Source organism: Fundulus heteroclitus, chromosome 9 (genome assembly GCF_011125445.2).
Source record: "Fundulus heteroclitus isolate FHET01 chromosome 9, MU-UCD_Fhet_4.1, whole genome shotgun sequence".
Taxonomy (NCBI): domain Eukaryota; kingdom Metazoa; phylum Chordata; class Actinopteri; order Cyprinodontiformes; family Fundulidae; genus Fundulus; species Fundulus heteroclitus.
The window spans coordinates 26,101,094-26,126,043 of NC_046369.1; the positions used below are offsets into that span (position 1 = coordinate 26,101,094).

Genomic DNA, 24,950 nt, shown 5'->3' on the forward strand with positions numbered 1-24,950 from the left:
TGACTCTCTGCTTACAGCAGCGTGACATTAGTCAGTGCCCCTCACTCAGCTTCTCTATAGTGACCATTCGTTATCTAATCTGCACAGCTAATCTGACTACATTGTTGGAAATGCTACAGTTGCATCGTAAGACCACACAGATAACTATTAAACTCCCCAACCCACCCCACCCGCCCCCCCTGCGACAGAGCAAACTGAGTCAGCCAGGATGTTCGGAGGTCACATTTACCCCCCCACCCTCCCCTCCCTTCTTGAGGTTCATCAAGAGAGTAGCACAGTTCTGACATGAAACGCCAGAGGAGAGAAAGTGTCCATCATTTCTTCTTCTCTGCAGCTCCTCGTTTTCTCTTTTTATCCCCTTTCGTCCTGCAAATGTCTCCTTCAAGTCTGCAGAAAAAAAAAATACATCCTTGAGCAGACCAAGTCCTTGCGTCCTCCTTTTTCCTTTTAAAAAGTCCTTCCGTTTTGTTATTTTTTTTTGTTGTTTTTTTTTTTTTGTTTTTTGATTTATCAACAAGGTGCCTTACGTATGCACAACAGAGCACAATAGTAACAAGAAATAGAAACTTTGTGTCTATGGTACTAATTAAATACCCGCATCAATATAGAGAGGGAGAGAGAAAGGGCGAGGGGCCAATGGGGTTAGATTAGAGGGATGAAGAAGGAGGTAGAGAACCAAAGATTTAGTGTGAAGATTTGTCCAGTTTGGTGTTGGAGACATTTATTTATTTTTTTGTTGTTGTTTGAGGTTTGGGTTTGCCGTAAAATCTGATTCTTTTTTTTTGCTTTTCCATTTGTTTTTACTAAAAAAAAGTTTCTTTCAATTCAGTGAAAAGCTGATTGTTTTTGTTGCTATGGCACACACCGCCCCATCATCAGTGAGGTGCACTGCAGAGTGTGTCGACCTTAGTACCATATTCTCACATTAAGGCAGTAAGCATTGGCACTGTTTGTTGTCGTGAGTGCGTCGGTTCGCTTTGGGTTAGCTACTGATTCATAACCATGAGGTTTACATTAAGTTAGCAGTTTTCGGAGAATTTATTCTTTATTTTTTTCTTGCAAACAGCGAAAGGAATGCAAATTATAAAGCCTCCAAACAAACAAAAAAAAATTAAATCTCAATTTGAACCTCCACTGAGTCTGTCTCGCCTTTCTGTTTCCCCCTGATGCTCTTCTCTTTCCACCATTTTCAGTTGTAGTTTTTTTTTTTTTTTTGTTAGTTGTTAATTCCTGCCTACATACAGTAATTCCCTGCCTTTGCTAAATCCCTGCGTTTTTTTTTTTTCCAGCGTTGGTCTCAACCACCCACCCCCTCCTACCCCCAGCTCCACCAGCGCTGGTTGGATGAGGAACAACAATGGGATAATGGTTAGCTATTGATCCGCCTTCAAAGAGCTGCGAGGGCCTGAATGTGTTGTGCCGTGACTTCTCCTCAGCATCTAGTGCAGCATCTCTGAATTCTCTCACCTTACCGCCCCCCTACCCCCATTTTTTTTTTTTTTTTTTTTTTTGGTCTGCTGAGTACGGGGTCTCTGCTGTGACCAGCAGGGGGCACTGTTGCTCTACCGGTGCAGACAGAACCAGGACGGAGTGGTGTGCTGTTGGTTTGCTGCCTGCCGCTGTGGCCTTTGTGTTGTCTTCTGTGTGCTCCTCTGCTTTTTCTTTAATATGCAGCTGTAATGTAGTTTGGCTGGATGCCCGAGCGCGTTGTTGTCATCGTTCGGTTCCCAGTTATTGATCTGAGCTCCCAGCAGAACAAAGAGCATGTCCAGACGTTTCGCCGGCCTCTCCATTTTGGTCAGGGAAACTCAGAATCTACAGCTCAGGCTAGGAGTAGCAATGACATCTCTCCCTGCAGGCCCTTTGACATCTGTGCAAAAATATAACCTGGGCCTGGGAGAGGTGAGGATCCCCTGCCGAGCGTCTTGAGTTTCACCTTCAGGAGGCGGAAAGCGGGAGGGGTGGTGGGAGGTGGGGGGGTCAAGGAGCCACTTTCTCTGTCCGCATCGATTCATTTTTCAATTCATTAGTTTGCTGTATGATCAGCCTGAGCTGCTCTCTGAAATGGCTGGCCATCAGGGAATACCTTTGGCTAAGGGAATGAAGGAGACTACAGGAGAGGGGGAAAAAAATGGGGCAGAGGTGGAGGCAGAGAATTGGAAAGCCTTGTTGTTGTTGCTGCTGTTTTTTTTTTTTTTTTTCCTAGGCTGCACCATCTTCTTTACGACGGCCTTCTCTCCGTTTCTCTGTGTGTGAATGTGCAGGATGGGGCACTGATAATAAGGCTATGTGCTGTTGTCTCGTCAGATTTATTGCCGTTCTTTCGCCCTTGTAGCTTCCATAGAGAGGACGTGAAAAAGGAGGCAGACACAAAGGAGGTGAGTCAGGTGTGGGTTGGGGTAGGGGGGGGGGGGGGAGGCGACACGATAGAGTGACGAAGGAGGAGGCTGGCAAAAATGTAGAAACCGTCCAAGAAAATGATCAAATCTTTGGTGTCTCTTTGCTTTGTCAGATGTCGTAAAAATTTCGTAAAAAACAAAACGCAACAAAAGACTAAATCAATGATTGTCCTCGTGTGAGTAGACCAGAGTGAACCTGACTTCACACCTCACCTCTAAAGACTCTGCTTCTTTCAGGTGAGAGCTGGAGATTTTGACTGACAAGGATGATGATTGCATGGCACGAAGGGTTTTTTTTTTTTTGTTGTTGTTGTTGTTGTTGTTTTTGTTTTCAGGCAGTCCAGGCCAGGCAGGGTCATCAGAGACAGGTTTCACGGCCACCTCCTTGTGACGTCTGCTGCTCCGCGCCTGGTTTCCCCTAGCACTCTTGAAGGCCTCCCTCCTCCTTCTTCTCCTCTCAGGCCTTGGAGAAGGTGGTGGCGGAGGTCCCCGGCTGCCCGGGGCTGGCGCCGTGGTCGTCGTGCCAGCGGTCCACGCAGCGGCGGCGGGCGTTCATGAAGAAGTTGCTGACGGTGCTGAGCTCCAGGCCGAGCTGCTGGGAGATGGTGATCTGCATTTCCTTGGACGGGCGCTTGTTCTCCTTGAAGATGGCGATGAGCGTGCGGCGCTGCAGGTCCGTGAAGACTAGACGCTGTTTCTTGGGCGCCGTGTTGCGGTCCTTGTGTTGCTCCTGTTCTTTGCGCTTGCAGGCTTGGTTTGGGTGGCAGCGGTGGGAGGGATGGCGATGAGAGCGGGAAAGCCGTGGAAGGGGAAAGAAAACAAACAGAGAAAATACAAGGTAAATACACAGAAGTGGTTGTTTTTTTATGACGGTAAACGTAAAAGTACCTCCAGCAGCTTGCAAATGTGTTCATGTGTTCCATTACGTCTTTTCACATTTTCTCATCACACCGCGACCAACTTCAATATGTTTTCTGATATATCGTGGGACTGACCAACACAACATCATGAATGAGTGGGAAGTGGAGGAAAATGTGTACGTGACTGTCTACTGTTCTGATAAATAAAAAGTATAAAATATGTTGTGTACATTTGTATTTGACTCCTCTGTGCCAATGCTCTGTATAAATCCATTTCGGCCCAGTCTTTTATGGTTTGACACTTACAGTGTGGAGACAGGGATTTTTGCCCATCGTAAAATATTTCAATCTAAGTCAAATCTGATGGAGAGCATGTGTGAATTTAATCTTTTATCCAATTCTCAGTTGGATTCTGGTCTTGACTTGGACTAGGCCATTCTAACCTGTAAACGTGTTTTTATTAAAACCATCCCATCATAGCTGTGGCTCCTCTACCCTGTTTTTTTTTTATCTATACATATTTTAGCATCAAATCTGACCAGAGGAGTCCCTGCTGAAGAAAAGAGTCCCCAGATCATTATGCTGCCACCACCATCTTCCATGGTGAGTATGGTGCGTTCAGGGTGCTGTGCAAACTTGGTTTCCTCTGACCATCATCCGCATAGTTGTCGTTTCCCTTACTTGGCTTATAGCAAACTTTAAATTGGATTTCTTACGAACATTTTTTTGACAATGCTGTCATTTTTTGCAACTTTTTCATAGAGGCCAGATTTATGAAGTGCATAGCTAAACACTTTCCTGTCAACAGATGCTCAAACCTGAGCTGTGGCTCTCTGCAGCTCCTCCAGAGTTTCCAGGGGGCCTTTTGACATCTTCTCCGATAAAAGCTGACCTTGCCTGGTCTGGCAGTTTATGGGGACAGCCATGTCTGAGTAGGTTCGCATCGAGCCACACTCTTTTCATTTTGAATGAGGGATTGAACTCTGCTTGGTGAGATGTTTAAAGCTTAGAATGTTGTTTTATAATATAAATGTGCAATAAACTTGTCCACTTCTTCATCTCAGACTTGTCTGCTGTGTTCTTTGGTCTTCCTCATTCTGTTTGTTCACTAATGTTCTCTAACAAGCCTCTGAGGTCCTCACAGAACCACTTTACTTATCTTAAACATTGTGTGTGATTGTATTTAGAGGTACCAGAGCAAAGGCGGCTGAAAACATGCATGCTTGTAAAACATGCACGTTATTCAGCCACTTCACAATTATGTATGACTTTGTGTTGATCTACCATCTAGAATCTCAATAAAACAAGTTGAAGTTTTAAGTTGCAACGTGACAGAATGTGAAAAAGTGCAATTGGCATGGACAATTTTGTACGGGACTGTATTAACTAGTACTTAGACACATAAAGCCGGTTTATACGGCAGCGGCGACACTACACCGCCATCTCTATTGCCATATTAAAGTTGATTTAAAGCTAATCCATGCGTCCTGCCCAGTGGGAATATTCCTTCCATCCTGCAGAGTGCAGACAGGGAGCCAGCCTGCGGTGAGAGAAGGACTGGGTGGGGAGGGCAAAGGCAGTGGGACTGGCTGCTGCCTGCTAGCTGGAGACACTGCTGTTTGATTCAATATTAATGCAGTTTGAGTCGCAATGGGGGACGGAGTGACTGATGCACAAAAGTAAGCATTTTGTGCTTCGCTGTGTATGTGTGTGTGTTTGGCCGCGCGTGTGTGTCAATGAGAGAGAGAGAGAGACGCAAAAGAATAGAGACGTGAAAATAAAAGACGAGCGAGGGAGACACAGTGTGTGTGTGTGTGTGTATTCGTGCGTTTGTGTGTGAGTGAGATGGGAGCCGAGAAGAGGAAGGAGGGGCGTTCGTGTGAAGGAGAAAGCAAGATATTGACCGACTTGATGTAGGAATTGGGGGGGGTTCTGCAGGGACTGAGGTCAGATCCCCCCCAGCAGGTCTACAGTCTGTTACTTCAAACAGAGCCCACTGGAGCCCACTCTATAGAGCTCTGAGAGGGTATTTATAAACCCTCTCACCCCCTCTTTCCCCTCTCTTTCCCCAAACACAAACACTTGAGAGGTGCTTGCACCGGCTGCTATGAGCCCCCTTCCCATACACAGAGCAATTTTCAAAAGAAATGCTGTGCACTCCTACATTTTTTTTTTTTTTTGGGGGGGGGGAGTCCGATGGGGTGAAGGGGATGTGTGCAGCGAACACAGAAATTAATAGTTAATAGACTGCTGTATGTGGGTAAGTGTGTTGTAACTCGATGTGTTTGAAGGAGACGTGCGGAAAAGCAGCAGACAGGTGGAAAGTAAAAGATAGAGAGGGTGTAGAGGGACGTGTGTGTGTGTGTGTGTGTGTGTGTGTGTGTGTGTGTGTGTGTGTGTGTGTGTGTGTGTGTGTGTGTGGATGGTTGAGGCTCCACCTCTGCAGCCACATGTTCCCCCGCTGACCAAGGATCGAATCCTGCCAGAATGGACCGTGCGTCCTACTCAGCCACCCACCCACCCCCCCCCCCCCCCCCCCCCCCCCCAACCCCCGTCTCAATTAAAAGAGAGCAAATCGGAGAGAGAAAGATGCCCTCCCAGCGGGGCCTCCACCTGCCGCCAGTCAGTATTGTCTCATACTTTCATATCTCCTTCAGTAAATGTCTCACTCTCGCTCTGCGGGTACGTGCTTCTGGATGCATTTAGGGATGGATTTTTTTTTTTTTTTTTTTTTTTTTGCTTCTTTACTATGGTCTTCTTCTATGTGTGTGTGTGTGTGTGTGTGTGTGTGTGCGTGTGCGTGTGTGTGTGTGTTTTTAAGGGCGGTGATTATGCTGAAGTGGCTGGAGCCAAGCAGTGGCTCTGTGTGTCTAATTACAGTGGAACAGAGCCCATTGATCAGCCATTGCAGTCCAATCTGTTTACTACAGATGTCTAACCTGCACACTTGCACATCCATCATCTTCATATTTCAAATCAACACCGGTGCTAATGTGCCGCACTCGGATTAGTCCAAAAGCGTGCCTGTGTCCATACATTGCGCATATCACCACATAGTATACTTTGATTTATTAAAGCTTTGGGAGCGGGAGAGAAAATCAAGAATGTGGATTTATTATTTGGGCAGTTCAAAAAAAATAAAACTTGGATTTCATTCATTCAGAAATGATGGCTTCCCTATGTTATTTTTGCGACAACCATGTTGTTTGTGATTAATCTGATGTTTCGTCCCTCTTCTCTTTCTTTTGTCCCAACATGATTTCACCTCAGTTTCCTTCAATTTCCGCATTTCAGTTCTACATAAGGTGTTGGTATCAAGAAATGACAAAGTCCTTTCAGCTGGCCAGTCATGTTGTTAACTCGATGATGAATACATCGCCCCTTGAAATATAGCCCCCCAAATCCTGAATGGAGGCAGTCATTCCCAATGGTGACATTGCTCACAATAAAGTGGTTCAGTATACAGGGCAGGTTTAATCATGTTGCAGGAGTAGTCTTGTTTTATTTTCTAACAGGCATGATTTTGTCATGTTGTTCCTTATATTTTCTGTGACATTTAGCTGCAAACACAGGCTAAATTAAATACCACCTGCTTATTCCAGGAAACAAATACTACAGGGTAGCTTGTGTAATAGATTTTTTTAGCCCAGTAATTTCTTTTGTCAGTCATCAATATGGCAATAATCTATAATATGCTGCACTGTCAAGAAGTGTATGTATATATATGTATTATACATAAATAAATGAAAACATCACACCTATTTTTCTGTTTTATTTAAAAAAAATATAGCTATATCGAGCAAACATTGATTTAAAAAAAAAATCCACATGCGAGGATTTCTCTTAATGCACATTTTGGTGTGACACGCTGGGCTGTCTGGATCAAACCAGGAATGGAAAGGGATTTGTTCCCCAGCAGGGCGGCGAGCCTGAACATACGTCACAGCCCGGACGGCTCTGTTTGAAGTGCAGGAAGGAGCTGACACGCGTGACATGTCTATTCATCCTACAGATCTCTACATCTATAGCCACAGTGGGAAATGCAGAATCTACTGTTAAGATACTGCAGAAGAGTACTAGAAAATGTGAATCATTGTATATTCTCTTACAAAAAAAAAAAAACATCTAAAAATGTTGAATTCTTGAAGCTTGTATAGAAAATGTACACTGTGCTGTTGAGGTTTTTTTGATTCAATACATAACCATGCTCCTCTGGCTTTGTTTTGATAGAGTACTATTGTGAATATAAATGTATAACTGTGCTAATTCAAGATGTTTTTTCTTATTATTATCATTATTTTCTGAAAGAGCTGCTTTTCCTTTCATCCTTGCAGGTCTTGCCCAGTTACATGCAACAGATCACACGCATAATGCTTCAAAACAGCTGCTGACGCAAATAAGATTTGATTTTATCCACTTTATTCTTGTCTTTTACTTATTACAATTAAAATTAATGTAATCAGTTTTACTTTTTTTCCTCATGACTTTTAATTTTTGAAACATCTAAAATGATGTTTTTTCCCCCGCAGCCAAGACGTCAATTAAAACTTTTTTTTGGTAATCACTCTTCTACCTGTAAAGGGGTAAAAAGCACCTCGGCACCTCTCCTTACGTGATACCACAAACATTTGGCTAAATGATCTGGACTCAACCAAGACTTCCTTTTAGCTTCTTGTGGCCAAAATAGGTATTACAAAAACATCAACTTCTCAGAAAAAGATTCGATTTTTCACATCAGCCTTTCATTGCTAAAGATGGGAAAATTTGTCTTGATTCGTTTGAATATTTAGTTATTTTCAGCAATGAAAAGTGATGTGTATTTTAGAAAGTCAGAAAGAGAGCAAGTATTTTGCACATCTTAGATATATTTCTCACCTTTTAAGGGGGAAAAAACAAAACAAAAAAGCTCTTACCCTTTGATCACCTCTGACAAACAGAGAAAAATCAAATTCTGTTAAATTTACAACATGAAGATTTAAAAAAAAAAAAACTAAGTTGCCTTTCAGGGCTTCCGTAGTAGAAAGGGAAAATCACATGCACCTGTAGTGACTGAAAGGATTATTTTCCAAATGTATTAATAGGTTGTTTTCAGGTTTGAACTACTGTGGGAAACATTCTTGCAAACTACAGACCAGGGACCTCTTTTGTTAGATTGTTGCAGGGTTTATTATTTTCTTTATTCTCTTTTTAAATTTTTATTTTTTTTTTATTTATTTTTAAAAAAGGGGGGGAAGCCAGCGTGTGAACGTGCTCGCGATAAATGCACCTATTTTCTTCAGGAAGTCAGCGGGAGTAATGACTGTCTTTAAATGTGCCTCCACACAATCAGCTGTAAACAGTGCCATCTCCTCCACCGGATAAGTCACGTCCCTCCTCGTCCCTTCATCGACCGGCCCGCTTTGGCGCCGTTTCGCCCGGCAGGGGGCGCTCTCGTCGCGGCCCGGCTGCACTGGGGGCGCCATATAGTGCGCTTTGCCTTTGCTACAGGCGCTGGATTTAGTAATCAATATCGATCGATCGGCGAGGAAGGGGGGCCCTGATTACTGAACCAAGCTCGGCGTAGGAGAGAGAGGGGGTGGGAAATCGATCATTGCAGCTTTTAGAGCTACAGTAGGCACCGAGCAGAGAGAGACGAACATATAAACTCATGCACAAAGCAGCCCGGACAAGAGCAGAAATCCTGGTTCGGTGTTTTCTGAGCTGCACATCCTGCTGATAGGAGAGGGCTGCGGTTTCTACAACTCGCTCTATGGATCTGTAAATACAGCAGCCCCAACTAGTATGAATGAATCCCTCAAACCTCTCACAAGCAAGAGATTGATTAACAGCAACGTTTGTCCTGCCCGCTCTTTATTTATTTTTTATTTATTTATCTATTCAATTGCCCACCGCTGTAATAGTTTGCGGGGCCGTTTCGTTTTATGCGTTTAGTTTTACAGCCACCTTTTATTTTACATACATCTTATTTTGATGTTAAACGTGATGTGAAATTTGATTTATTTATTCCAGGCCACTTGTGTTCTGATGAAAACGGGTTAACTTGAGGCTCTCTTTTTTTTTATTGTTTAGTTATTATTTTTTTATTTGCTTTTTTTTCTTTCTCTGATGACATTAATATTCCTCGCTTCGCGACAAACCAAGCGAGGTTAAGAGAAAGGCCCTGGGTGTTCAATATCGATCGATATATTCGTGAATAATTCGTGTGTGAAATTCAGTTCGTCCAATTAATTATACCTTGGAGGAGGAGGGAGGACGAAGGAGGCATGGGGGGGGGGGGAGGATTCATGAAGGATATGATGTGCAAAATGAATAAATATGTTTGTAACACACTCAGATTTGGGAGGAAGTAGAGCGACGGTCAGGCTGTTTGTTTGTTTTTTTCTCTCCCCCTCTGTTCAAACCAGAGAGGGATGAATAAGAGAAGTAAATAATCATCACCTGTTCCGGCTGGGGTGCTAAATATTCACAGCTGGCTGCAGATGTGCGCGCATCTTAAGCATTAATCATCTATTGATCATCGCTGCCCTTCCTGCCCATAATGAGAAAGTCAACTCGCCTAATATTGCGCCTGCGGTGTATTTTTTTTTTTTTTTTTTTTTTTTTTGTTTATGAAACAAGGATAGCTTGCACACACAGTTACATGCATACCCCCCCCCCCCCCCCCCATCCTAAAACACTGTCCCAGAACCCCTGAAGCAGTGGGACTCAACAAGGAGCGCTGATTTAATTATTTTAGCAGTAAAACGTGTTTACTGGTTCCAGTTCAGCGCGTCTATAGGCTCACACCGGCGCAGCTCATTTGTTGCAGGAAAGGTAGCTTCGCAAAATTTCATCCCACCCGCCCTCCTCCCCCTATTTTTTAAATACTAACTTCTCTTGTGTTTCACACGGACTGCTGCCCTGGATTCATCACAGCGTTCAGTCACTCTTTCCACACGGCTATCTGCTCTCCTCCTACATGCATATATAAAGTTGTATTTGGCACCTCGCTGCAAGGCAGTGCCAAGCCCCGTTTGTGTCTCTCCACCAGTGGCCAGATCACTTCCAGCTCAATAGTCCTTAATGTAATGGGTGAAAATTAGTGTTAATATACTGATGAAGCGGGACAATTTGTTTGTTTGCCTTTCCCTGCGACTCTGCTGCGAGGCATTTCTTCCCCAGCGCCTCAATAACGCTTGAGCCTAAACTCAGTCAAAACTTCGCCTCACTTTCCAACCTCTCATTCCTGCGAGACAGACAAGGGGTTTTTAATTGTTCTTTCTTTTTTATTTTATTTTTTATATTCCCGGATCAGCTCACATTCAAACGTGAAACAAAGATTGAGAAAAATAAGCAAATTGTAGAATAAAGCAAAAATATATTGTGCATTGTTTGAGGTGTGAGGACAGCGCAGTTTTATTTAGCACTTTTTGTTAAAGAAAAAAAATCACACTGTTAATACAAATGCGGGGGAGATTCGAGAAATGGCACCGTGTTAGGAAAATTCAATAATGAGTTGAGACTGCAGCCTGTGATGATCATGCTCCTTATGAGGTTTTAGATAATTAAATGCACTCAGCCACCCGAGGACTGGGAGAAGCTGAAGGAAATTTTAACCTGCATTATATTTTTGCCACTTTAACATCTACCCCGGATCTGCATGGGGTTGTACTACGGGAGAGGATCCGTTGTGATTATGATTGATCTGAAGCCAGATTGCTTTGACCAGTTATGCGTGATAATTGTAATATTCAAGGCACTTTAATTTCTTTTTTTTTTTTACATAAGAGGAGCATCATTTTACTCCCCATTTCTAATGAGTTTTTTCAATTGCAAATAATAGGTCCAGTTCCCCCTGCCTGCATATATGAGATGTATTTATTTATTTAACTGAATTTAGTGGATTTACGAGACAATGTAGTGTTTTATTTTAGAATCCTGATCAATAAGTCTCAAGATGAAACTAATTGAATAACCATATTATTTTTATATAAATTGGAATTAATTTATAATTGCAGTGCTCGTAAATGTGCTTTAAAATTGTAATTACTTTATATAGACCGCAGCCTTTTCTTTTTTACAATAGTAAGAGAAAGAGGGGGAAAAACGAGAAAAATTACAAGCCTCGGCTATTTTAACCATCACAATGACCAACAGCTTTAAAGTCTCGCGGGATTATGTGACAGGATAAGCAGAGGTCGTTTGGGTCGAAGTTTGCCCTTTTTTAATAATTACACCTCTGCTCTTGCAGAGATGTCTATTTATTAGCCTTATGCAATTTATTTATTTATTTTAGAAAATCTGGACCGTCAAAATAGTATTTTGGTGGTCTCCAAATGACAGCGTTTGCTCGAGCTGTCACCTCTTCTCCCAACTCCTTGTATTGTCGCAGGAGGATCTGCAGTCAAGCTGCTCGCCGTCCTCCGGGACCGAAAGAGCTTTTTTGTTTTCATATGTAGGAATTTCCCAAATATATATATATATATATATATATATATATATATATATATATATATATATATATATATATATATATATATACATACACACACACACACACCAAGAATTATTCCACTAGATTGTGGTAATTTCCAGGCTGCATAAAAAAAGAGGATTAAATGACATAACTTGGTGTTATATTGTAACAAAACAGCAGATGCTCTTTTTGTTTTTGTTGATCTTCTGAGTTTAGAAAAAGAGAATAACAACATTGTCTAATTTGTGCAACAGTGTAAACAAATGGTTAGTATTTAACTGTTTGTAGCGTTTTGCTTTCTTTCTTCTCTTAATTTTTCTTGATATCAAAATTTGCAACCTATTGAATAATAATAATAATAATGACAGTGATAGTGATAATAAGAAGAACACGACGAAGAATAATTAAATAATATTTTTTTATTTAAATAATGACAGACAGCAAAATTGAAATTGTAACCGCATTTTCAGAATTTTTTTTTTATCTCAAAAACAGATTTAGCAACAGAAACTAGGGTTATACACAGGCTACACACGCACCTTTCTGTCTGCTATTTTTTTTTTCTTCTCCCCGTGAACAATAGTCAGCGATTTTTGTTTCTTTTCATCTTACAAGTGCAGCCACAATTATTAATGTCTGGATAACCCGCAGTCAGTTTGTTATATGTAATAACATGTAACACACATGCTTTATGGGCTTACATCGATTCATTCATCAATTGATTTCGCAGCCGTTTTGCTCCTTTGTTGATCTTCGTGGGGTTGCCCAACCGGAGTTTCGGGTTGCTTCTGTGGGTACGATTAGCCGCCCGCGTGTGTGTGTGTGTGTGTGTGTGTGTGTGTGTGTGTGTGTGTGTGTGTGTGTGTGTGTGTGTGTGTGTGTGTGTGTGTGTGTGTGTGTGTGTGTGTGTGTGTTTGCGGTTTTGTTGCAATCGAACCTGCAAACACTGCCTCCTTACAAACCATCTGCAGCACCTTTTATCTTTGGATATAATTTGTTTATAGTAAGCGTTTTAGGCTTTTACATTTTTTTTTTTAGAATTAATTGAAAAAAATTAAATGAATTTTTACATGATCTGACATTATTCCAAGGAGACAAGTACCCTTCGTTAAACTGGAGCCCTTAAGCACAGGGTGTTACTTCTTTATAGTCTTTTAAACACAAAATTATTTTTTTGTTTGTTTTTATGCTGTTAAGAGTACATAATATGCATATTATTTTTCTCATTGGTAACCTATTTCTAAATCAAAATGAGAATCTGCACTGACCTTTGGGAAGAAATAAATAAAATTTTTGCACCAAAGAGAATAACAAATTACTTTTTTTTCCCCTTTTACAGAAAACTTATCAAATGGATGCCTGCCTTTCTCCCCTTTAATTGCACGGACAATGTCCTTGCCTTGTGTTCTTAGCCTGTGCATTAAACAAGCCATTAACGGCCCTTTAATAAGCGATGGCCTGTCAGAGCTTCAGATAAGCGTGGAGTGTGCAGCTCCAGCAGCGCTCCAACGCTGATTTATCACATTTTGGGGTGGTTTATTCTCCCATATTACCCCCCTTCCAAAAAAAATTAAAGTCCCTTGAGCGTATGAGTCCTCAGTCGGAGCATGAATCTGTGACCCGTAAGGTGACAGCTGATTTCTCTCTGCACAAACTAGACTGAAGTTTTGACTCTTGTTGCTTTTGTACTGAGACACTGTGATCTGTGACAGTGAGGAGGGCGGACTTGCATATAGACCCCAGACTTTTTGTTTTTTCTTGTTTTGTTTTTTTTTTGGAAAGAGGTGCACCTCGACGCTAGATAAGACAGACCAAACTCAATCAGCACAATGCTGATGTGGGCTGATCAGCATTTTAATTGCACAACAGTCTGCTGTTTGGAACCGCCACTTGAACTGGCTCTTATGTAAACCGCCACAGATTGTCAAGGGTCAAAAGCTCACAGTCTGATTAGTTTTGTTGTTAGTTTTGATGTCCACACACACAGTGGCTCACACTCAGGGCTGCAAAGACCAGGCACCACCACGAGAACTCAATTTATATATATATATAGTCATTTTCTCTCTGAGCAGGTTTTCAGTTACTTAATCATATGTCAGAGCGGCAGGATCAGGCTTTTTTTTTGAGAGCGACATTTACATCTTGTTGATTCCCTGTTGATAGCAGTTCTGAGTAAATCAGAAAGAAACGTGTTGCAGGTTTTGTGATAGAGGTAGTAGTTTTAAACCCAAGAGAAAATTAAGAAAATACAATATCATCCTTAATAGTGAATGAGAGCATGCCTCCCTAACCTTTAGCTAATTTTAAATTAACTAAGAAAGGAGCGCCAGATCACATGCGGTTGGTGTTTGCATTTACAGACTGAGGTAGTTGGAGTTCTATGGTGGATTGAATGCAATGGGAAGAAAAAAAAATCAAACGGTTCAGCGTTTGACTTGTAAATCACTGATCAGAGCAGATTAAGAGAATAATAGCTAACAAAGATTTGTTGTTTTTTGATTAACTGGTTAATCTCTAATCTGAATCGTTGTTTCCCACTCAGGCCTAAAACAAGTGGCAATTTCATCTTTTTTTATCTGAACTACATTTGACATTTGGACTTCTGGATAAAACAGAGATTCTCTAAAAATATTTAAGATTTAGGAAACCTGTTTTTTATCTATCTATCTATCTATCTATCTATCTATCTATCTATCTATCTATCTATCTATCTATCTATCTATCTATCTATCTATCTATCTATCTATCTATCTATCTATCTATCTATCTATCTATCTATCTATTCTTATTGATATAGCTTCTATGCTCATGGAACAAGGGATCTGATTGGTCTAAGTTGAGGTTTAGGGTCCAAGGGCCAACTCCTCCCTTCTTCTTCTGTGCTTTTCCAGGATTGGGTCAGGTGATTGGCAGCCTGAGTAGGGAGGCCCAGACGTCCCTCTCCCCTGCCACTTGGGTCAGCTCCTCTGGGAGGAACCCAAGACGTTCCCAGGCCATCCCTCCAGCGTGTCCTGGATTTTCCTCTGGGTGGAGGCATCTTAACCAGAGCCAACTCAACTGGCTTTTCTCAATGTGGAGGAGCAGCGGCTCTACTCTGAGTCCCTCCCAGTAGACAGAGCATCTCATCCTCTCTCTGAGGGAGAGCCCAGACACCCTGCAGAGAAAACTCATTTTGGCCGCCTGTACCCACGATGTCGACTTCACGGCACCGATCCGCCTGTCGATCTCTCGCTCCATTTGTCCGTCATTCATGAACCCTGAGACATTTAAACTCCTCCACTTGGGGCAGAACATCCTCCCCAACCCGGAGAAGGCTATCTACCTTTTTACCGCTTGACTCCATCCACCCAATACAAAATTTCTTAAGACTGAGCCAACTTTTACATTTGCATCAAGTTTCTTAAAATCAGCTGTAAATAACTCATTTTTTTAGTCTAAATATAAAAATATTTTCAAATGTAACAGGATTGACAAATTAATAATTTTACCAAGGAAGATATTCCTATATAGTTTGATCGTTGCGGTAGGCATACTGATTTAACAATTTATTTTGCTTTTGGAGTATAATTACAGTACCTGCAAATAAATCCTGATAAGAAAAAATGTCTGATTTCCTTAGATTAAACACTCACTGAGACTCAGTGGGTTTAGTAGTCGTCTAGCAATTGGAAGGTCATGGGTTTGATTCCAGCTTCCCCCTGTCACATGTTGATGTGCCCCTGGGCAAGGCATCAACCCCAAGTTGCCTACTGACCTGCGTATCAGTATATGAATGTGTGCACGACAGTGAATGTGGCCGGGTAAATATAAGGCTCTGGTCAGTATGACCAGAAAAATGCACTCAGTAATTTCTGTCCATTTACTTTCTGGGGTCTCTATTGAAAAGCAAACCCAATGGCAAGACCAAATGAGTGAGTTAGGGATATAAACTCGCCTCCAGAACCCATCTGCTGTCATTTCTTCGATACATAATGTGAAGTGACTAATGTCAGGAGTCAAACAGAACAGTGTGCAGATCAATCTAACTGTTATCATACTAAATCATGAAACTAGGAGTGATAAATGCACAGCAGCGGTGCTGTGAGTCAAAGTTGAGATCTGCATATGGTCCCGTACAATTTTGGCTGGCTCTGCTTACGGGTTACATTGTGGGAAGTTGTTGTTTAGTCAGGGGTCAGTGGATGTGCATCTGGCTGGATGCAGGACGGTTGCAGACGTAAGGGCCTGCCCAGTATATTTCCTGCAAGAACCGCCACGGGTTTTTAAGCAGCATTTCCACTTCAAGACGCACACTTACAAATTGAAGTAATTGGATTTAACAGTTATTGTCTGAGTTTTTTTTTTTTTTTTGGGTGGGGGTGGGGGAGGGGGCTTTTGTTTATGTTTGCGCATGCACACGGTACCATTAACCCTTGGATGCTGGGCTGCGTGCATGGCGTTGACTCTGCCAGCAATTTGATTTAAAGGTCATTCTCTCCTATTGATCCGCTTCGGCGAGGGGGCGACGAAGCAGCGTAGGGATTGATCATCTAAAATAGAAGCGATGGGATCCGAGACTGTACAGAGTACAGACCTTTGCAGCGTTTATAATTGCTAACCACGTACCCTCGTGTGAATTCGAACACGCATGTGTAAGTGTGTGTGTGTGTGTGCTGGGAGAGAAATAGGCAAAGATGTGGGAGACAGTATCCCAGCCTCTATGATCCAGTCGGGCTAATCTGATTTCTATTAATATTCTATTGTTTTTGAAGAAATCTGTGAGGTCAGAGCATGCGTGTGTGTGTGTGTGTGTGTGTGTGTGTGCAGGGTGGATCAGTGTGGGTCGGATGTGTAATGAGTGAAAAGAGGTTAAACGTGTGTGTGAACTATAAGTCGTCTCATGCTGCTAATCCCACTTTTGCAGAAATGGAGGGGAGCCGTTAAACCGCTCAGATTTGACAGTGTTTGACCAGAGAGGGTGTGTGTGATTTTTGTTCGCCGATCTGTTATGAAAGGTGAGCTGTTAATGGGAGAAAAGGTGTTCCACGGCGGGAATGGAAGGCAAAGGGGGAGCTGAGCGCATCATGGCGCAGCTCCAGGGATGGAAAGAAGAGGCAGAGGAATGGAAATCAATAAAGATTCAGGGCCTTAACAATGTGGCGCATATATAGTATATGCATTCCACATCCCGATCACATACATACAGAAGGGAGAAAACGAGGAGGCGACAGGTCTGCGGCGTATAAAAACCGGGATTTGTTGCGCGTTTTTGCAGGTGTGCATTAATAGAATACATGTCAGGGATATTCATTTCAGATGGCTCTGTGTAGAGTTAATTTATATGTAAAACATTGCGAATTGTTTGAAATTCGCCACTCAGGTTCTCCGTGGTGGGTTACAGATTTAATGATGCTGGACGTTAGGTGTCGTTTCATCTGGAATGAACCAGGGATTTAAACCAAAATAGCCCTGAGGTATAACCTGCACGAAAATGGCTGTTGCTCTCCCACCAGGGGATTGCAAAGGCGATGCTTGTTACATGTGTGTCTTGGTACTTACAGCACATTGGTGTGCTTAACGAACAAGAAGGCTCTGAAACCACAGATGCACTGTTTACTCCCCTATACCCCCCCCCCCCCCCTCTCGTGCATCAATTATTAAAGTCCCCCCAATCGATAATTTCACAGACCGACATCAAGCTGTTTCTTTATAAACAAAATCTGGATTCAGAGGATCCTGCATTGAGCACATTCTAACTTGGCGTCCAACTTAGTGCATGTTTTTTCCTTTTTTTTTTTAAGAAATGACTAAGAAGGGCGATTTTAGTCTGGAAAATAGTTGTTGCATTTGGGATATTTTGTATGAGGTGTTGCAAAATATAGATGACCTTGCAGGCAGGCTCTCTCAGAAGAGGCTGCAGACGTGATTTAAATGGAAACCCCGGTGGGCTCGGTGCTGGACAGGAAAAGCAGGATGCAGGGTGGTGTGATTGACGCGATCGTGGATTGTAATATTGATCGATGGTTGGAAGCTGTTGGATGAAATAATGGTGTTTATAGCACCTACCAGAATACCATTAAGGAGATACTGGTAAAACTCCAGCAAAGCACCTTGAACTGTCCTCAGTAGAGGTTTAAAGGATTATTTCAGCACCACAGGCAGCACGCACTACATTAAACTCTCTTGCAGCTTTAACAGTGGGTTTAGAAAGGCCAAGAAGTGCCACAAAAAACCGAAACTACCGTATAAATATCATTTAAAAATAGAATTCATACTTATTTATGGTTGATTGCTGTGGCCCATCACTATTTGCATTTCAGTACCACAGATACATTTGCTGCAATAAAAGTTCTTGCGCCTGGAACCCTCTGATTAGGGAGGCTCAATAGTGCCACAATTAAAATAAACAAATCAACAAATATTTATTCAAATTTTCTAATATTCTTTTTCCAAAATGGCAATGAAAGAAATAAAAACAAACGTAAAACTTACAAAAAAGGCATTTGTACTTAGGGTTAGGTCCACTTAACTTCACCTTACCCATCACGATCAGTGGGTGTGGCGAACACAGCTGTGGTGAAGAACATTGATTCACCAATCAGATGTTAGAATCTATTTGATTAGCCACAATTTAAATTATTTACGACGCAATGCAGAAAAGAATGATGTCCTTATTATAATTTTACATGGCTTTAATGTATAATTTGGAATTTTTATTATTTAATTGCGCTGCTAAAATAAGTAATTGTTGCTGTTCAGTAATTGTGAATGAAGTTAATAAATCTATTTATTGTATTCTGTGACATTTTTTCACAGGATATCAGTCACAAATTTAGACCCTTCAGAAAATGGAGCTGGGGTTTATTACAGCATTTTACCTAAAATGAATGTATAGTATCTGTCTAATTTGTAAAAGAAATATTAACCAGCCACATGCACGCAACATGTGTGATGGCGCACAGTGCTGGGGAGAAAGAGTGCAGGTGGAGGGGGTGAGTGAAGTATTAATATTGCTCCTGGATTAAGCCTGTGCAAACTGCTTGTAGTCCATTGAAACGTGAATAGAGGCCTCCCCACCCCTTATTCTCCGCCATGTTTTTCCTCTGCGTCCTGAGGGTCTTGACCTGTACACCCTAGCACGTGCTGCGGCCATTCAGATGGAAATGAACCTATGCTGCTCTTTTTCTACTGAGCCCTTTCTTTTATTTCCAGGGAGAGTCAGCTCGACATGCCACGACACTTCGTCAGCTGCAACGTAGAAATCTGCTGCCCTTATGGATATGGCTTTGCGGCATCCAATGTTTTCAGTGTGCTACTGACTTACAAGTGGAAGGTAAAAAAAAAAAAGAAAACTGCACAGATGTCCTGACAAGTGATGGGTGGGTTTGAACTACACTCGACAGAGACAACCTGATTAGAACAAAGAAAAAGAAAAAGATGTGCTTTTTTTTTTTTTTAAATAACAGCTGTCCCCTCTCCCACAACCTTTTCCAGTTCCCACCTCCCTCCTCCTCTCTCTGCTCCAGGGGAGAGACCAATGGGTGAGAGTGCTGAGGCGGGATAATTGATAGATGCACTGGCTATCCTTATTGATCAGGGTTGTATTGATCCAACCAAATACATTGAGATGGAGTGTGGAATTCAACACAGATGCAAAGACGAATTGTTTTCATCGTTAATGTGATCTTTAAACGCTTCCCAAACCTCACCTTCTGCCGTGTCTCTCTCTTGCATGCGCCGCTTTGCGATGAAGCTGTTTGTTTTTAGACTTAGTCTAGATCCTCCAATGCTCAGAGTATTATTACGTTTTTTTTTTTTTTATATATATAAAACTGAGAGGCAAAATGCTGCATATCCCTTCCCTCGTTGATTCAATGTGAAGGACACACGATAAGCCCCCACAAACAGTGTCCATATCTCTGTTCTGCTTTCCTTTCAGGGGATTGTCATTTTAGTGTGTGTGTGTGTGTGTGTGTGTGTGTGTGTGTGTGTGTGTGTGTGTGTGTGTGTGTGTGTGTGTGTGTGTGTTTGTGTGTGTGTGTGTGTGCGTGTGCGCGCGTGCGTGCGCGTGCAGACACTGGCATTTTCGCATTAGCTAAGCAGGGCAGCTGCATTGATTTGTGTGACTGTGATGAATTTGGAATAGTAATTTGAATTTATTGATTGATGTGGCCGAGCGAGTATGCCCCAGCCTCACTTTCAGCAACACAACCCCCTTTCCAATCCCCACTAACTCCCACTCCCGGCCCACATGTGCTCTGAGGATAATCGTGATTTTAAATGCAGTAAGTAAAATGTAGTTCCCGACATTTGCATAAGAGTCATTTGTCATCTCGGCCAACTGGAGTTTCCCTGAGATCCGCTGTGGTAGCAGGGTGATGCACAGTAAGGTATGTGCTTAAAAATTCAGCAGATCAAAGGGGGGGGGGGGGAGATTTTGAGAGAGAGAGATAATTGATTCCAAGCCAGTGGATCATATTAAGCTCAAAAGAAAAGGCCCCTACAATGGAGGGTCAGATAGGCCGTAATTCAGTGTGAAAACATTTCACAATATGAAATAAATTGACCCATTAAATAGTTCATTAGATGAATCTGGATTTAAAGATAACATGTTACATATGTTCTAAACTACAATTAATTATTAAAACTTTTTTTATTTACAAACAGAAATTACAATTGTGTTCCTCCTTTGGTAGCATTTTTTTTTTCCAACAGTCAGCGTTACCCATTAAGTCTGTGGGCAAGATTAACATTGCTCTAATTAAAATATCTGCCAAAAGTGAACCTGTTGGGTTAGGTGAAACAATCAGTTGTTTCGGTGAGTCGACAAGCCATGGTGATGGCTTAATTTACTTCTTGGCAGACACAGGGACACCTCTAGAAAATGTTGCAAGGTGCAACCAGATGGAGGCCACTTGTAATCTTGAAGAGGCTCATCAAAATGGAAATCCATTAAACACTTTTTTATTCAGGTATGTTGTTATGGCAGTGGCTAACATTTAGATGCAATGAGACTTGGGAGTCTAATTACAATTTTTCAAACAACCAAGTCCATGTTTTCAAGTGTCTGAACCTGGTTGAATGGAGGTGCCTATGTTTAGCTGCTAAAAGATAAAAATAAATATACTGTTCCTCCTCATTTTTGTCCCGAGAGATTGTTTTTCTGGTATTATTTGAGTCCCTGGAGTCACTTACATTAACAAAAAGGACACTGTAGAGGACAAGCACGCAAGGTAGATTTATATAGATTAATAAATGCTGCATATCATCAATGCTTGTTCTTTGCTCTCTTAACTTTCATGCATTGTATGCATATAAGAATGTCTGAACCAGATGAGGGTCAGCGGGGAGTGGGGGAGGGAGGTGCAAATTCATAGAGTGGATATTGGTCCCCTTATGTCCCCCACCCCAGTTGCACACCTGGGTATACTGCAGCACAAGCACCACAAAGCCAATCAATACTTACTATATAATGCGTTCTGATTTTGCAATGCAAATTTCACATTTAAATATGTGCTGTATTTATACCAAATCCTGTAGGCTGCATATGTATTTAGCTACGGGATTGTGGTGCAGCCCAGCCCACGTATAGTCCCAGCACACAAAAGCAGAACAATTTGCTCTTGCAGCCCTTGAGAATGCCTGAGTCCGACCACATTGAAATGTGCAGTAGGTGTGCACTTGCAGAGCTCTGTGGCTTCAGCTGAACTGCAGGTTTTATCCTGGTGCCGCCAGTGGAAGATATAAAACCCCATAGCCCAATTAGCTTTAACAGCAGTGGCACTTAAAGAGACAATTGTGGAGTGTTTAAATCTTTATTTACCAGAACCCCCACTAAATACGCAAAGGAACAATTTACATGCCATTAAGCGCTTTTCAATAGGGCATTGACTGGAACTAAAATATGCCACTATATCCGCTTAATTGAACCGTTCGCTGAAATACGGCGGAGACGCGCTGATTGACGTTTGGAGGCGCAGCTCGTCTAAACAGGGGTCTTTACACAAACATCGATGAGAAGGGGGGGACCTTTCACTCACATCTCCGTGGCTTTTTCGTTTTTCATTTATGTCCCGTTAATCAGGTGTTAAAAGGGGAGGTTTAAAGCAAGGGCGGGGACGTGTGGGTTTCAAATCACAGCCTTAATGTGATAATCTTTGCGCAATAAACATCGAAACGGCTGATCCTGGTGTGAAATCAAAACGGAGGGGTATTCGTCTGAGCTGGAAACCAGACCACATTGCTTCACAAAAATCCCAATGGGTCCTTCTTTCTTTTTCCTTTTTTCTTTTTTTGTGTGCGTGTGTGTGTGTGTGTGTGTGTGTGTGTGTGTGTGTGTGTGTGTGTGTGTGTGTGGCTGCAGAGTGACCACGCAGGCCTTTAAATCAAATGTGGGGACAGAGCGCGGGGCCAAAGAAAGACGCATCTGTTTGTGTCTCTGCCTTTCAGATCCGAATCGATCCTTTATCAGTGTGCTACACTGAAAGGGGACGCCTGGACCTGAAATATCGATCCATAGGAGGTCATGCTCCCACCGCCTCTTTGGCCAGGCCTCAGACTGCATCCTTCTTGGCAAGGGTGGCTAAACTATTTGATCAAATTTGCTTTTTTTATTATTATTATTGAAGCCTCTTTTTTTTTACAATATAAAAAATGCACCTCCTGTTGTAATAGTCTTTACAAAACGTCTTTTCTCTGCGTGGGGTTTCATGTTTCAATGTGTGCGTAACAGAGAGGAATAGAGACAGGTGAACAGTTGTGTCCAGGTCTGTATCCGGGCGCCAAAGCGAACCAGTCTGCGGTCGCACATGATCCGCGTCTTTTGTTTACCGCTCGGCGTTTGTTTATACAATCGCGGATTGTGGTATCAATCAAAATATAGATCCCCCCCACACACAACATTTAACACCCCAACTGTCATGATGAAGTTTTACTCGATACGATCGACTAATAACTTCAAGTAATGTCTGTTTGAGCGGCTATTGGCAGTCTCGCCACATTGACTAAAGATTGATCCTTCCACATCACTCAGGTTGGGAGCTGTCTCCTCACTCACCTGCAAGCCTGAGCGCTGACATCCGCTGGAACTCGGGCTCCTGCAGCCACTTCCACATCCTCCTGAACGTCTCCCGGCCGGATTTGAGTTTACTCCACGGTTTAGGGTTCCGCAGCAGGTCGGACAGGGTTCCCTGGGACCGGCACAAGATCCTCTGCGCGAAGATGGCCTGCGGAATGCTGTAGCGCTTGAGCTCCGCCGTTATCCGCTGCGCCACCTCCTTGGTGTTTATCTCCTCCACCTGTCCCGACCCGGCCCCCTGCCCTCCTCCCACCACCGTCTGCCTGTCCCGGTCCGACAGCATGGATCCGTTTGCCTGAGAGTGCGGATGGCTGTGATGGTGGATGCCGTTCAAGGATGTCATGAGCCCGGCCCCGTGGCCCCCGAGACCTCGAGCCAGGTGATCCTCGCCCCGGGACAGCATGGCTGCGTGGGACTCGAACCCTCCCGACGAAAGCATCTTGTCGTTGGACAGGTGAGCTCCAGGGCCGTATGCGCTCAGGGTCTGCTGCGACCCGTGCAGGGAGCCGAGGCCGTTGGAGAGCGGGGACAGGGGCTGTCCCATGCCGGACATGTCTTTGGGGTAGTGGCCGTAGAGATTGCTCATAGAGGCGAGGCTGCGATCGTCCCTCATCAGGGTGAAGCTGCCGCTCACGTTCCCGGCCGCAAGCCTCTGGTGCGCCGGATGATGGTGGGCATGCGGGTGAGGGTGGTGAAATTTCTCCGACACGGTGGAGATGGGGGGCAGGTGCTGCAGCGGCGTCAGAGTGGTGTAGGTGCTGCTCAGGCTCATCCCGGAGTCGCAGGACATGGTCATGGCCGGGTGCAGGGGACCGGACAGCGCGTGGTCCGTGCGGTAGTCCCCGGCCCCCTCCAGGATGGAGGCCATGCTGGACACCATGGCTGACCGTCCGTGCGACACCAAGTTCCGATGCGACGCCGTGGACTGGCGCGCGTGCGGGGAGTTCATCAAGTCGCCCGTCTGATGGGAGTGAGACACGCCGTGCAGATTTCCGATGTTCTCCATTGTAAGCTCCATCGCTGAAAAGGAATCTTTATTTCCACCCCTCTCTCTCTCGCCGCTCTCTCCCTCTCCCGGCTGTCGCTCCTGTCTCGCACTCCTTTCCCAATAAATTTTCAACGATTTCAAAGCCACGCCATTGATTGCAGCTGCTTTCTCTGCGGTCAATCCAGCATGGTTTTAAAAGATCGCCACACACACGCACACATACAGGCGAGAGGAGGAAAAAAAAAAAAAAACCGGCGCCGCCAAAACACCTCCGCTCGGTGTGTGGAGTCTGTCTGCGCCTGCCCCGGGATTACTCTCACTCTTCAGCACCTTCCACTATACCCAAAGCGCTGCTCTGCTCTGCTCGGCTCGGCTGTGTGTATATCGACGCGCCCCTCTCGCTCCAGTTAAGTCGAGACCGAATCTGTGCGCATGTGCGCGCCCCCGCGGGCCGTGCATCCTCGCTCTCGTTGCGCTCCGTCTAGGGGCCAATCTGACGTCACTGCTCCCCCCCCCCTCCCATTCACCGAATGTCATGGGTTTTGTTGTTCATGTTGCAAACTGAACCTCGAATCCCCGAGAAAAGATTGCATTAGGCAGGTCAGATAAAAACACAAAAGTGCAGCGCTTTGCAGAGTGTGCAACATTTACACTCAAGCGGATAAGAAGGTCCCGCTCCTTGTTTTCTCTGATAAAAGACGCCAGAAACACATGTGATGGCTCTGTTGAAGGTTAAATATTAATTGATGTGTCACGCCGGCCCTCGGGTGAAATGAGAAAATGGGCTCATACCAAAGTTTTCCACTCTAAAACAGTATATTTCAGTTGAGAAAATCATGCATTTCCAAGATGCTGTTTTATTAATCAAAATAAACAACTTAAACATTTTCTTCTTTTAATACCATCGACCGCATCCGCGAATACGGTCTACACATGAACCACGACCCTCTGTCACCTTTTGGACATTTTACGCGCACTCGTAACTTTTCCCCTTCAAGTTACTTCTCCTTTTCTCCGGCGCAAATTACTGCATAAAACCTACCGAGTGGTGTTTCATCATAGCCTCCAGGCTTTGACCCCCTCTCCTGCATCTCGTGCGTCTTGGACTGGTTGAGACCGCGTAAAATCAAACTCTCCGCCGCGCAACCAAACTTCTCACGCCCGTATTGCCAACTTCTTGCATGAAACCCGC

General features: G+C 43.4%; 1 protein-coding gene and 1 long non-coding RNA gene across 2 annotated transcripts; one reads left to right on the forward strand and one right to left on the reverse strand.

Annotated features, from left to right (window-relative positions):
- The first annotated feature begins 2,156 nt into the window (after positions 1-2,156).
- Positions 2,157-2,837, forward strand: LOC118564178. The gene is made up of 3 exons (XR_004931696.1): positions 2,157-2,378; positions 2,513-2,636; positions 2,735-2,837. It is a non-coding gene; the product is annotated as an uncharacterized LOC118564178 (long non-coding RNA).
- onecut3a (one cut homeobox 3a) lies at positions 2,824-24,172 on the reverse strand. The gene is made up of 2 exons (XM_012880906.3): positions 22,750-24,172; positions 2,824-3,149 (listed from the first exon to the last, which is right to left on the reverse strand). Exons 1-2 carry the CDS (start codon positions 23,786-23,788, stop codon positions 2,857-2,859), a joined length of 1,332 nt encoding a protein of 443 aa, XP_012736360.1. The 5' UTR covers positions 23,789-24,172; the 3' UTR covers positions 2,824-2,856.
- Between the last annotated feature and the right edge of the window lie 778 nt (positions 24,173-24,950).

Coding starts and splice junctions, on each gene's coding strand:
- onecut3a (XM_012880906.3), bottom strand. CDS start 23,788: ATGGAGCTTACAATGGAGAACATCGGAAATCTGCACGGCGTGTCTCAC. Junction 3,150..22,749: donor GTCAGCGCTCAGGCTTGCAG/GTGAGTGAGGAG, acceptor ACCCAAACCAAG/CCTGCAAGCGCAAAGAACAG.